This window comes from Bombus huntii, chromosome 4 (genome assembly GCF_024542735.1).
Source record: "Bombus huntii isolate Logan2020A chromosome 4, iyBomHunt1.1, whole genome shotgun sequence".
NCBI classification, from domain to species: Eukaryota; Metazoa; Arthropoda; class Insecta; order Hymenoptera; family Apidae; genus Bombus; species Bombus huntii.
In genome coordinates this window covers 10628436-10643387 of record NC_066241.1, presented here as the reverse complement: position 1 = coordinate 10643387, position 14952 = coordinate 10628436, and the positions used below count along the sequence as shown (strand labels likewise).

At 35.0% G+C, this 14952-nt stretch overlaps 2 protein-coding genes across 5 annotated transcripts in view; both read left to right on the top strand.

Annotated features, from left to right (window-relative positions):
* LOC126864892 (soluble guanylate cyclase 88E) overlaps nt 1-5162 on the top strand; it is a 41683-nt gene extending 36521 nt beyond the window's left edge. For all 4 annotated transcript variants that reach the window (XM_050616751.1, XM_050616753.1, XM_050616750.1 and 1 more), the window contains exon 13: nt 283-5162. In XM_050616751.1, the coding sequence (XP_050472708.1) occupies nt 283-668 (386 nt within the window). In that variant the 3' untranslated portion in view covers nt 669-5162. The remainder of the gene's footprint in view (nt 1-282) is intronic.
* Nucleotides 5163-5309: 147 nt separating this feature from the next.
* On the top strand, nt 5310-13617 carry LOC126864558 (odorant receptor 13a-like). Its single transcript, XM_050616012.1, has 8 exons — nt 5310-6416; nt 7997-8122; nt 8192-8312; nt 9190-9451; nt 11268-11390; nt 11518-11608; nt 11692-11831; nt 13350-13617. The coding sequence occupies exons 1-8, from the start codon at nt 6273-6275 to the stop codon at nt 13615-13617; spliced, it is 1275 nt and encodes a 424-aa protein (XP_050471969.1). The 5' UTR covers nt 5310-6272.
* Nucleotides 13618-14952: the final 1335 nt, after the last annotated feature.

The window sequence follows — 14952 nt, the reverse complement described above, 5'->3', positions numbered from 1 at the left end:
GTCGTCGACATGGTTACGCGGTGATTCGTCGATCTCGACAAGCTCCTTTTTCTTTTTTTAATGCACGCTGAATGTGGTAGCTTTCACAGCACGACCCTAACAATGATATTTAGAATGAAATGGGACACGACTAAATGCCACTAAAGACACCTTGCAAGAAAAACCGAACGAACTCTTCGGCCAACTCGATAGAATTAGGCCATCGGAAGGCTATTATTCATTATAGTGATCCTTACCAGTGAAACATTAATAATTTCTCCCTCAAAACCTGTCTACTTTCAGAATGCAGGTCGAACTCGATGGGTGCGGTGATGACCAGGAACTCGGAGATGTTCAGCTGCCTTGTGAGCGACACCGAGGAACACTTCAGACAGCACAGGGACAGTTTATCGCCCCGCGCGGAGAACCGATCGGCCGGGATACATCCGAAACCAGAGCTGAACGTGACGAGCTCGAGCTCGTCGTCGGAGGAGTCTCGCGACGACAGAGCTGCGTCTGCCGATTCCGATGTCTCGAAGCGACAGAAGAGCAAAGAGAATTACATCACGTTCCATAGCGATCTCAGCAACTCGCAGTCGTTGACGCACCAGGATCAGTGTTGTCCTGGTTTCACGATGTCGAAGAGCGGCAAAACGCGCCATCAGAGCAACGGATGCTGCATCGCCTAGTAGGACAAGCCGAGAGTCTATCCATCGATTTGCCTTCTCGACGAGTTGACCTCGTTGTTTCGACGGTGTGTACACCGAGCGTGATCGAACTCATGGTTGCGAGTATACAGAGTGTCCCACGCAACTGGAACAAGCTACAGCTCTGAAAGGATAGAAGATAGAAAGGAAAATTCGTTGGACAAAATCAATCGAGGGCGATGGTAATTAATCGCTTCGAATATTCCGAAATCACCTGTTTAGAGTAGCAGGATCGTTCAGAGACTGACGACCCAAGTAGTGTTGACACGACGACGATACAAATGCATTCTGAAAAGATTCTTTGATCGCAACTTTGGTACGTGTACTTGGGCGTTTCTCGCGATATCAGTTTGATTCGAACGATTACAACGTACACTTTCGTCGCGAGTTCACCCGAGCATCGACTCGCGCCGTTTGTTCGAATCACCGTTTCCTGAATAGCGTTCTCCACTTGAGAACTTTTTCAATTTCGCAAAAGATATCGCGTGTCTGCTTTGACACGTCTGTTGAGATTTTCTGTAACGAAAAATGGCCGGCCATCGAGTTCTCGCATCTTCGTGATCTTATCGTTGTTTGAAGAAACAGGGACGATCTTAAGATTACATTAAGAAAAAGCGAAACTCTGTCTAGCGAAACTCTCTTCTATCTTTTAGCGTGTCAGAACGACAGCTTGTCCAAGTTGCGTGGGACACTTAGTATATCGTTCATTTTTCATTGGTCGAGCACTGACACCCTTAGGACGACGTGGAACCCGCTTTATATTTCGCTGATGGTCGCTTTTATATTTTGATCGCGGGATTAGCGTCGCAGAGGTTGCGTCAGTCGTTGGAAACTGTCGTTTGAAATATTTTCGTTTATTAAATTCGAGAGAGATAAATTTCGACGTTTCACTGGAATTGCAGTGTTAACTTTGTGACGGTGACGAGTGACACACGCTACTATCAACGTGTGAACTCCGATAAAGCTACACTATCGCCAGCATAAGTTTAAGACACTTTCGGTGTGAGACGAGATTGCGCCATTTGACGCAAATTCCATGTTTCTCGTTGTCTTCGTTTTCTAGTTGTTCTACTATAGATCTATCGTTTCATTCATCGTACGTATAATATACAAATATCATGTCATTGTACATTATTGTTCAAAATATGAGATCGTTAGGTAATCCCATGAAAAGTAAAAATTTGTAAGAAAGCTTTACGTGCGGAATTTTATTCGAGCAAGAGATACCATAGCATTGATTTCGAATTAATATGTCTATTATGTTTCGAATTAATCGAAATAATAAATGAAATTGATAGACGATTCGCTGTATATGTAAAATACAGTTGAGCAAGTGATTTCAAGTTGTCCGATAATGTACGTAAAACGATACCGAAGAGAGAGAGAGAGAGAGAGAGAGAGAGAGAGTATAGTAAGACAAGCTGAATAATTCCATTTTTTAAAAAATGCCTTAACGTTTCTGTTAAAATGCACGTTCGTCGATTAATTTGTCGGGAATCGAACGATGGATGGTTCTTCATACGCAATGTTGGAATTTTTGAATTTATGTACAGATACGTAGACATAAATTTAGAATTCTAAGCGCTGCTGTTTTAAGAAAGTATTTATTATAGATACGTTACAGACATAAGAAGGATAAGCAAAGTAACGTTTAGATAGTAGTTTAAATTATTGAATTTTTTAATGTTACGAGGAACGAAAGATGTAACATCAATGACGAAAAGAAAAGATCTCGATCAACAACAAAAAAAAAAAAAAAGGGTAGAGATTTATTATCATCACCTTCCTTTTAATCGACATTCTATCGATTATAAATAATAGAGATATCGTGTCTATAAATGTTATTAAATAATTAGACTGCGGATATTTAAGCAACTTCGTATCTTTGTAAATAATTAAAACGAAACCTAGATAGTTTATCTTATCTACCAAATATATTAACAAACGATAAAATACTCTGAATATTTTGCGTATATATATTCGCGTATCTTCATTCTGTGTATTTTTGCATTCTCAGATTTCCCAAAAAAATGTATAAAAATCCGCAGTCTATTTACGATATATGTATGCTGACTCACGATAGTATTAGAACACTTACGATTTTAGAACAATTTTATGTGCATATTGTATATTAAACATTTTGAAACTTTGTTAGTACTATAATGAAAGGTATTTAATAACGAAAATTCATTAGTACTACGATACTTGTCACGATTGTATTGGTAAAATATGAAATCAGTCTGAATATGAATATAAAAATTGCAAAACACTTATTGCAAATGCGTTAATAAAAAATTAATATACAGTTACAAGTAGCCATCCGAAGGATACGATAACAATAATAATTGTTAATATCCAGGTTTAACAATGTAACGCTTAATCGACTGTTTTTAAATACTTTTGTCATCTCTACGAAATATAAATACAGAGTCTGTTCGACTAACACGTAAAATCGGGCAGGACGCGATTCTTTGCGGAAAAATAAGGAAAAGTATGGAATCAAATTTCTCGGATCAGTTTTCGAGAATATGAAATTTGAAAATTTATCGAGTACACCCGAACGTGGTTGATTCGAAACTGGACAGGGTTAAACTATCAACGAGAAGTTATTCTACGCGTGAAAATAAATCAGAAACGTAGAATGATATTTTCCCATTTAAAATTTTATTTTCAAGAAAATAGGATGAATTTTCAAACTTATTTTTCTCGCAAACGAAGAGTCTCCCGAACAAATGTTACTCTCACACGTACAACGATTATTTATTCCTGTCCAGCCCAATCAGTGAAATCGGCCACGTTCAATTATACTTGATAAATTTTCGAACTAGATTTTCTCTAATCGTTAAAAGCTCAAGTCGAGAATAAACAAATTTTACTTCACGGTCTTCTCTCATCTTTCCACGTTCGATCGCGTCCTGCTCGCGTGTTCGCGTTAAATGCCTCGTAGTTCTATGTACTGACATCTTCAGATCGATTTGAAACGTTATCAACGGTAATCATGGTAATCGAGTTTCGTAACAGTGGCAACAACAAATTTCAAAATGTTTTCTCGTATAACGCACGCAATACATTGTCCGCGAGTAGTCGAATAGTTTTCGCGACTCGATGCACGAATAACATTGTTTGCTGTACGTATAACGCGTATTTAATATTTCAAACGACAGTTTGCAGCGATTTGGCCGGCGCACGAAAAGGGAACAAGCGAGAAACGTAGCACTTGGTTTTAGCGGAAATTTGAAAGTGGACCGTGTGCGTTGTCGATCGAAACCGACGTTCTGCAATTCTCAACGATTGCAATTCAAAAGTGTCTTAAATGAAATTTATATATAGTATATTCTTGTCACGTAAGTTAATATCGATACTCGTATCGTACATTTTAAATCGAATAAGAAGCAGAAAGTCACCAAGAACTTAGGTTTCTTTTAATACTCGTCGCGTGTGACTCTTCCAGTTTCTCTGTCAGATACTCCTTTCATATCCGATTGTAATCTCTGTTTTCGCGAACATGGTTCGTCGCGTCGATAGCTTTAAATCTATTAAACGAAGGTGACGTTTATCACCGATTGATCGACGAAATACGATAAGATGAGATGTAACGAAGTGAACGAAAAATTGACCAGATAAGCGAACGAATTAGCGGAGAGTAGTAGTCTCTTTTCTTCTTCTTTTGATAATTAATTTTAAGCTTTGTCTGTGAAGAATATCGTTTGAAATGTTTGCCTGCATTAATTGATTAATTAATCTTGATCTCAAGCGTTAATTCGTTACGATGATATTATAAAGTTAGAACTATTTTCTGTTACAACTTGCACCTGACGCTATAAATTACGCTAAAGTCTGATAGATTCATTTACATTTAATTCGCGTAATAAATTCATTTCGGAACAATTCAATTGGCACGTAATCAACGGAAGATCACGAGGTTAATCGGTGTTTTCTTTTACATTGATCTGTTGAATTTTCATTGGGTTTATTTAACGAGGAATATCATGCTGTAAGAAGTAACACAAATAATAAATATGTTAAGTATTTTCAATATAATTATGGATGTATCTCTTAATATTTATGCTGTATTTTATAAAAACAATTCAAGAACCAACTTCTATAAATTTAATATCGCCCCCTTAACTGAAAATTAATTTTCTTCGATCGCATATCTGTTGGCTGTCAACGAACGTTGCTCGATAAATTCGATAAAGGAATAGCAATCGTGTTACGTTTGCAAAACCATACGTACGACTTTACAGCGAATCTAAAGAATTATAGCAGATACGTAAAGAAACAATTTTGAAATAACGAAAGATTAAAAGACTAAATGTGTATAGTTAACAACATATTTTGTTTTTTAAAACGAAGATAACGAGCGTTACGAAGTCGTTGTGTATTTTCAAACTGTTCAATTTTAAATCTACGACCGAAGAATTGTATACAAAAAAAAAACTTACTCTGTTTCTTAAAATAAAAATGACGAATATATGTAAGAACTTGTTATATATGTAATTTTCAAATTTGCAATTGTTTCTTAATAACTTTACTTGTAATAGCGTAATTACTCGCAATATTATTATTTCGTCTCATCGTACGTATTACGAAATATGAAAAAGATCGTGTTATTAAATTATCGCTGTACGAATAATTTTCTGAATATCGTTGCTTGTTCCGGATTTTAATGCGATTGAAAATCGTTAATCCTTACGATTATATAAATATCGAGAATAAAAATTTATATTACGCGATACTTACTACCTTCCACCAAGGGCTTTTATATTCATCTTAAAACGCATCTCTGTTCGTTTCTTGAAATAAAAAATAAAGAATCGAGTAACATCACGTGCACATTCGCAATACCGTTTTATTCCGTATTATTATTCATATTTTATTTCAGAATCCAGCGTAATATTCACGTTGGATGGCCGACAAAAATAAATTAAAATAAACGAAATATCTCGACTATAAATGTTTGAATATAAATACGTTTAAAAAGTTTTCTCGCAAATAAAATATTTTATTGCCAAAAAAAAAAAATACGACTATTTGCTATTTACAACTTGAAATAATATTTTACACAGCTGTGACCAATACTGACAACCAAGAACTGTACCGCAAGTTAGATGTCCATTAATTAGGAATCGATGCTGTATCCTTTAATTATAAATCGAAACTGGCATGTAACTTCGCAGAATGTCTCACTTCATTTTACGTATTTTCCAGATTGCGTGTACCAGCATGAATAGTCGACTTGAAAACGCCACTTCGGTCGTACGTTTCTCATTCGCCTTTGATTCTTTATGCAGAAATAATAGATTCTCGGAAGAATTTAATTAACGCAATTCAGTCTTTCAATTAAACAAATCGTCAACCGTGGTTTCACCTATTGCTTGCAATCGTTTGCGTGACGGATTGAACGAATCAATTTCGCGTAGCTGTTCCTTGAATATCGACTATGAAACGGAATATTTAATGACAGTAATTGTCCCTGTTGAACGGATCTTCAATGTTCTACAATTGATAGGTCTGGCTAAACTTCATAGGCCAGTCTTTGGCAAGTAGTCGTGGAAAATACATTGAAACATCGAACATCTCGGCATGGATAGTACTCAATATGAGTACTTGAGACTCAATAAGTACCTTCTATTTACGATCGGCATCTGGCCGTATCAAACTACTCTGCAAAGGAGTTTGGTTGCGATCGTTTTCATTCCCATCATTGTTGCTCAAGTGATCCTACAGGTATTGATGTACATTGTGAAACAAATATATTCCACCTCACAGTCAGATATCGGACTTGATTTATAAATATCTATATCTGCAGAGCTATTTTGTTCATTGCAACGAACCTCGAATTATTCGCACCTCGACTTATTCCGCCGATTAATTACGTTACTCAGTGTATACTCTGCTGTTCGCTGAAACCCGGCGAAACAAATATTAATGTATCGAAATAACTGCGCGTATTTTCATTTTCGTTCTGCTATCAAATATAGTTTTACAAACGTTATATTTGAAATATTTTCGACATCCGATCGTCTTCATGCTTTGACAGTGTAATAAAGCGGCGAATGACTCAATAAACGATCTAAAAAATAACATTTTTATCTACAAGATTTCCTGCATTTTTGCGTACGTTACTTGGTCGATTTTCCACGGTGATCATTGGTGACCGGAGCGCTCGAACTTCTTACAATTGTAAAAATTGTATGAAAATTGACAGTTAGGGCATTTTGAATATAACCGATGAATAGAAGATACCTTGAAATAAAAAGTGCCCCATCGAGCAATTAAACATTTTTATTAGAACGTCAATAAAAAAAAAAAAAATGAAAACAGTTCTTGCATATAACGGTGCACTGTGTCTGCATCCATATCTTTGAGGAGTAATCTACGAATATTATTATAAACACAGCTCAGAAAGTAATCGTAAATGCTGCTTTCTAATCGTATAATTGAAGTTAGAAGCGTGTACATGCCTTACTATTATACATAGAATGAACAAATACCGTTTACTAATATCTTCTACACTTTTCAACAATATACAGGTAACTGGTGGTACAAGCGGAAAGGGGGTGATTCTACGCGAAAAAAGAAGTCGAAGATATAGAATACAAATTTTTCGTTCGAGGTTTTGTTTTCGAGAAAATCGACTTTGAATTTTCGCTCGGTACGCGTGCACTTTATCGCGTCTCGTTATAACGGATCTCACTGTAGATCGTTGTCTCGATGGAAAAATTAAAAAAAAAATTTTTATTCTACATTTTCGACTTCTTTTTTAGCGTAGAATCACCCCCTTTCCGTTTGTACCACCAGTTACCAACCACCCTGTATTCTGCGCGTTTTGCTTACGACGAAATAACGAATGCGAATGATTTGTTGAAATAAACGAAGCCTTGTTACAATATGTCGCTGTCAACTGTTACCAAGGTGCCACGGTGGTCACCAGTGACCACCAATAAGATAAATGGTCCATTGGGAAGAATGTCGTCTTATATGATCAATTTATTACTATTTTGCCATTATATGTTTCGAATAATAAAAATACTCTCGTGGGATTCTAAGCGAACCTTGTGATTTCGGCGTGGCAGTCAAAGTGTTGATAGTTGGTTTGCGTGTAACGATGCTTGAAAATTAGTACAAGTTGAGATTCGCGTAATTATTTCCATGTTATTTTACTTCGATGTACCCTGTATAGTCTGATGTGAATGTAATAGTCTTGTGTTACGTAATATTATTAAGAAATTTTCATTTCTTCTCTCGTGAAACGTTTTACCGAAATATCAATTTCATTGGAATTTGTATGGATTTCCTTCTTTTAGGGTGGCGGTATGATAACTGCCATAACTGCCAACGACATAGACTCGCTACTGGAAGGTTTCGCGCCTTTTATGATCAGTTTGATGTGCCTCGCAAAGTATATCAATTTCTTTTACAATTTCAAACAGGTAAGTTTGCCGTCTCTACGTAAGTCTCTCGTGTCGAAGTTAACGTTAACGTTCACGTGAATCACACAGATGAAACGTTTGCTGGATATTATGCGAGAAGACTGGGAAATTTACAAAAAGCTGAGAAACGAGTACGATCTTCTTTGTGAACAATACGCGATAGGAAAGAAAATTACTATCAGTTTCGTAGGTAAGGCGACCTTGCAACTTGCGATACAGCGTTTAAAAGTGATTAATACTGTGAGTATCTCGTACGTATTAACCTTCTAATAATATTTATATTAGTAACGTATACGATACAATATATTAATAACATTTACGTCATGTATCCTTAACGTAGATCGATTGTAAGAAAATTTGAATGTCCTAGAAACCTGAGAATATTTTATCCATTTCACTCTGAAGCTATTGCTGTATCGTTCAAACATAATATCTATGTATTTATTATCTTTTGCTCTTTGGCTTTAGTTTTCCAAATTCTATGTCCACTTATTCTGATCTTACTCTTTAGCGAACGCTATATAAACTCTGTTCAAACTTTTGATAGATAAATTTTTATATCGCGAGCATTTTCGAAGATTCTCAAGATACTCGACAACGCGTGTTAAAATTCTTTCGGAATTATTAGATCGAGCGGAAGATTTTATACCGAGTTGCTATTATTACTAAAATATTCTAAATCGATTTAGAACTTTCAACAATTCGCACTACATACAGTAAACTAGCATAATTAAAGATCGACAAATTGAAATCGCACGATACGCGTGTTGTCGATTATATCGAAGATTAATGCGAATTCCAGTCAAAGCGATCTTTATTTCCTAAAAAAAAAAAAAAAAAAAGGGCAAAATTCGATGAGCAATGGAATTTGTTATCTTTGTCTCGCTTCGCTCGAAATTCAGATTTCATTTAGCGAAGATAAATATCAGAAATACGTTTTACGAAATTTACGAGCGTCCAAGGAAGTAAGAAAATTGGAAAAATAAGAGAAAAATGAAAGGGAAAGGAAAACAGACGAAACGATGCTTTCAAATTTCCGCAACTTTAATTCGTTACGTTGACCACAGCTTTCTTATTCGGATTAATAACACCGTTTGCGGCGATGCCATTGCTGCTGAATGCAGCTGACGCTTTAGGACTCTGCAATATATCCGACGACCGACCGTTGGCGTTTCGTGTTGAACATTTCGTCGACGTGGACAAATACTACTTTCCTCTTTTGGTTCACTCGTACATTGGTACTTTGGCGTACACCACAATTGTTTTGGCTATCAACTCGATAATAGCTGTCTATGTTCTACACGAGAGTGGACTTTGCGAAGTTTTAAGGTAACCGTATCAACTGTATGGATAGAAATTTCCGTCGAAACTTTCGATCGATCTCCGTGCAGTTTCGTTGTCCTCTGTTCAATTAAATTTCACGAAAATTTCGCTGTTAATACGACTACGAATAGAGCGAAAAATTGACAAAGATTGCGATATTTATTTTGATGTGAAAAGTGGTATGGAAAAGTAAGGTGAAATTGAAAAATAAAAGTACGATCTGCGTAAAATTGTTGGAAAGTAAGAAACAATTAATGAAAATCGTTGAAAAGGAAGAATTTATTTATCAAGCAATCGATATTTTTTATGAAGCTTTTAAAATCTTAGCAAAAGTTTCTTCGAGTGGTAAGGTGTGTACGATATTTGTGCAGGCAAAAAGTGCATACGTTTTTATATTTCTGAGAAATTCCTCTGATTGATCTATGGACACTGACAGGGTTAATATAACTATTTAATGAACAATTCTGAATTTCTGAAATTAATTTCCTCCAAAAGCATCGAATATCAAAGGTTTCTACATTGTGACTCGATGTTACCAGAGAAGAGACGAATTAATACGAAATATTATTGCATATACGTTTTTAACGTTAGCCGATTTAAAAACGAGATTTCAACGTTTAATACGTTAATTGATTTCTCTTAAGTGCAATCTTCGTTAATCGAAAATTTCGAGATCTTTTTCATACTTTCTCAAACGATTACGATTACCTACGAACTCCTGCGAAATTTGTGTTTTTATCATAGTTTAGAACGTTTAGAATTTTTCAAATTGTCACGCACAATTAAATAAACTAACTAGATAAATAAACTAATTAAATAAAGCTAACGAGAGACATCGTCTACGATGAAATCTCATATTTTTAATAAGAATCGAAAGAGCGCTCTACGAAGCTGGTAAGAATATTTTGAAAAATGCTATTGCAACTGATTTAGCAGTCAGCTCCATTTGTCGTTTATTAACTTTCTTTTGCGACAAGTAAGTTACAAAGGTTTATTTTGTACAGTGAGTGCGTGTTGCCACGTTGTAATCGAATATTACTTTTTCACGAAGAGAAGCTCTATGCGTTCGTTCAAAAATATCCTAATAGATAAAGCGACAAAAATTCGCAAAAATAGATGCAACTCCCAAATTAATCTCTAGACAGTAGATCTTTATCCATTCAATGTATGTTCGACTTTAAAGCTGCAAAGATGCACAGAACGTACAGAAGATGGAAAAATCTACGAAATATCAAAAGTATAGCACTTGTTATGATATTTATAGCGAATAAAACGATCTTTTCTTTCTCCTCTAATCGTAGTCATGAAAATATAAAATTACACAGTCTGCAGATCGTCGATAGCGTTGTTTAAATTATTTTTGCCAACATTGTACGCTCTTTCAAATACTCTTTCAATCTGTATCGAACGATTAATGCAATTAACGTTCCTTGTAAGAAGATAAACGAAGAACTCTTTTAATCGTCAAATTGTTAATCGTGAAATCGTAATTGTTTAGATTCAAGCTAGAAAACTTCGTAAGCTGCAAAGATGCACAGAACGTACGGAAGATGGAAAAATCTACGAAATATCCAAAGCATAGCACTTGTTGTGATATTTACAGCGAATAAAACGATCTTCTTTTTCTTCTCTAATCGTAGTCATGAAAATATAAAATTACACAGTCTGCAGATCGTCGATACCATTGTTTAAATTATTTTTGCCAACATTGTACGCTCTTTCAAATACTCTTTCAATCTGTATCGAACGATTAATGCAATTAACGTTCCTTTTAAGAAGATAAACGAAGAACTCTTTTAATCGTGAAATCGTAACTGTTTAGATTCAAACTAGAAAACTTCGTGGAAAGCGACGTGATGGACGTGAAACTACATGCCAATAAACGCGATGATAAATGGTATGAAAATGCCAGGGACTGCGTAATACTGCACGAACACATAATCGAGTCAGTATTATTATTAATCGTCTCAGATTGTTCTCTATTCGCGTTCTTTGTCGCGTTTCTCTTCGTTTCTAAGTGTTTCCAATGAAATAAAAATATCGATCTTTACATCTCTCCTTCGCTAATCAAGATTCGCTAATATACTCGAGGACGCAAATACAACGTCTTACTTGCTTCAGATAGGATTCAACATGATTTGCGTAAGCTTCACACAGTTCCAGGTCGGTTTCCAATTCGGATCAAGTTCATTTTATCGTTTCTCAGCAACACGATATACACGTTAATTGTTTGTCATTGCGATTAGGCGGTAATAAACATACAAGAAAACGCAGCCTTGGCTTTTAGATATATCTCGGTGACGATTTCCTTGCTATGCGATCTTCTATTCGTAAGCTGGCCAGGACAACAGCTGTCGGACTCCACCGAACGTATATTCGAATTTACGTAAGGATTTTTCTTTAATCTTTTCTATCCATCGACTTTCTTCTGACGAATGAAAAGCGCTGAGGAAGGATCTGCGTTAATTAAACGCAGAGTGTCTTATAGTTTGGCAGAGATGCAAATTTTGTCGGTACGTTATACGAGTAAAATGAAGAACAAAAATGTTGTACGAAAGTATTTGGAATTTGAGGTTTTGGTAAAAAATTGTAATAGAAATATGAAATACGAAGACAACGATACTTTGGCTATAATTTCCGCGATATTGTCGTCCTGATTTCACGTTATGTTAGATTTTGATGCGCAGCTAATATTAGAAAAATTAAAAGTGCAGCGTTCGATGAGAACATTCCGCTATCTCGTGTTACGTTGAAAAACTTGTTAATTATGTTATATCTTATGCACTGTTTAAAAATGATTGAACAAATGACGATAGTTTATCTTATTCGTGTGCTTTTTAATATCTTCGATATGAAAGAATATAAGAGAGATGGATATATAAATTATTTAATCGTCGTAGATTGCATGGAAATTTTAACTACAGATAGTATATAAACAAATTAGAAAATTATTCTTTCGTGGTATATAAATTTTAATAGCAGGACTTTTATAATCCTGCAAATTTCTTTCCTTTCTCAGTAGTAAATTTCATGTTATTTAAGGGGCTGTCCTGAATTAGAATGTTCTAAAACAGCGTCTTTTTGTGATTCTTTTTAGAAGGGAAGCAGAGAAATGAAGTTATTGAATTTTGAGGTATGGTTTTATATATATTTAACGAATACAAACAAATTTTTTTTAAAGTAAAATAAAAAATTGTAACGGATTTCTGAGCCTATTTCATGGGCTGCAGTTTTCAATCGGCGTGAAAGATCCACCTCGTAATTGTTGACCGAAATAAAAAACTAAAAAAGGATTAAATTATTATATATTTTTCTTCTCGATGAACTAAAAAAAAAGGCAGAAAATAGTGTGAAATTAAAAGTTTTGACGGGTTTAAAGAAAACATGTGGTTTATAAAAAGAAAAAATAAACGTTAAGGTGCTACAACAATTGTTTAAATAAACTTTTTGACGAACTTTTTTGCTTCAACTAGAAGAAAAATATACAATAATTTAATCCTTTTTTTGATTTTTTCTTTCGGTCAAGAATTACGAGGTGGATCCTTCCCGTCGATTGAAAATTGCAGCTCATGAAATAGGCTCAGAAATCTATTACAATTTTATATTTTATTTTAAAAAAAATTTGCTTGTATTCGTTAAACATATATAAAAGCATATCTCAAAATTCAATAACTTCATTTCTCTCCTTCCCTTCTAAAAAAAATCACAAAAAGACGCTGTCTTAGAACATTCTAATTCAGGACACCCCCTTAATAGAGTTTCATGTAGTAGTCAAGTAGGTGATTCTAGTACTACTTAATAAATAGATTCGTGAAATAAAGTAGACGACAAATCAAATTATGTAGATTAAAGTAGAAATTGTAGATTACAAATTAAAGATTCAAAGGAACGTACATATTTTCAGAACAAACGGCAAATGGTATCTATCATCGATTAATTGCAGGAAGCTTTTAATGATGATGCTATCAAAAAGCATAACGCCTCTGAAATTAACAGCCTACAAATTCTACACTTTAAATTTAGAGAGTTTCAGTGCGGTAAGATTTATTTTCTACATTGATCGTTCTCTGAATCGTCATCAAGTCATTCTCAAGTTGAATGATCATTCAGGTCCATATCGTATCATCATCATAAATACCAAATTTTACACATATATCGATATTGACAATTAATTAACGTTAATCGAAGGATCACGTAGACCATTATTTACTTAATTAACATTCATTTAAGAAAATCTCGTAGTTCATTTTTATTTTTACAATCAAACTTTTGCTTGATTGCTCCATCGAAAATACCCATTTTCACTGCTGTTACTTTATTAAATATTATTTCCATATGTATTGTACATATGTATAATATTATTATCTTCAGACACGAAGCAGGTAATTAAATTATTTACTACATTTTTATTATCTTTCACGTTTTAAGGTTGCACGAACGTCATTTTCTTACACCATGGTTTTATGCTCCGTTCAATAATTATCAACCAATGAACGATGATTATTGACGATTATTTGCAAAGAAGAAAGAGAGTTTATAAAAACAATGTAAGCGTCTGTTGCCACGAAAGAAGCGTAGGTATCGTAAAGGTGATTGAACTATGTACTTGAAATAAAAGATAGTCTAATTGTTACTCTTTCGATTTTCCTTTAATTGCTATTTTTTTTTTTATTCATTTAACTAAACGTTATGTTTTCAGCTTAATCCTATTTTTCTTCGATTATTTTTTTACAATACTATTTAATACTATTTAATTTTTTTACAATTTTTAAATACTACGCGAATGTAGATATATTGGATTGGCGACTAAGTGATTGCGGATTTTGTCATTAGGTGGTATCGACAACAACCGCAATCACTTAGTTGCCAACCAAATACGTAGTTGATCGATTAATTTCGCCTAAGATCTTGCGATCTCTGTATAATTTTTCAACATACGTTTATCACCTAATTTCGTACTTTCTTCACGCTATGACGAACAAACGTCAGAATATTAAGGGTTACCATAGTTCTCCTTGCCATGACCGATTCCACTATACGTCCACGCACATGTTGCCCTTTGGATTCATTCCGCCCTTCGATGATTAAAATTGCTCTCCGATGGTCAACGTCATAGACTGTGACGAGTCGTTAACAAGTTTTTATCGACATTCGAATGACTTGTCCGATAGATAGGTGAACGAAAATCAATTAAGCCCAGGTGGAGGTGGGGCGCGTGCCGAGCCTCTGATAGATCGGCGTTGCCGGTTTCGTTGTCGACAATCTATTTTTCTCGAAAAAGAATCGGCCCCCGGCAACCATATGGCACGCCAAACATACGGTTCCTTTCGATAAACGTGGAACACCGTTTGCGCATCTTTCCCTTTCTCTTCTGAAACGTAAGATTCGGCGACGAAAGCTCCCAAGCTTGGTCGATCGAAACTATCGAATTATTGGGTTGGCAACTAAGTGATTGCGGATTTTCTCAATACCACCTATTGACAAAATCCGCCATCACTCAGTTTCCA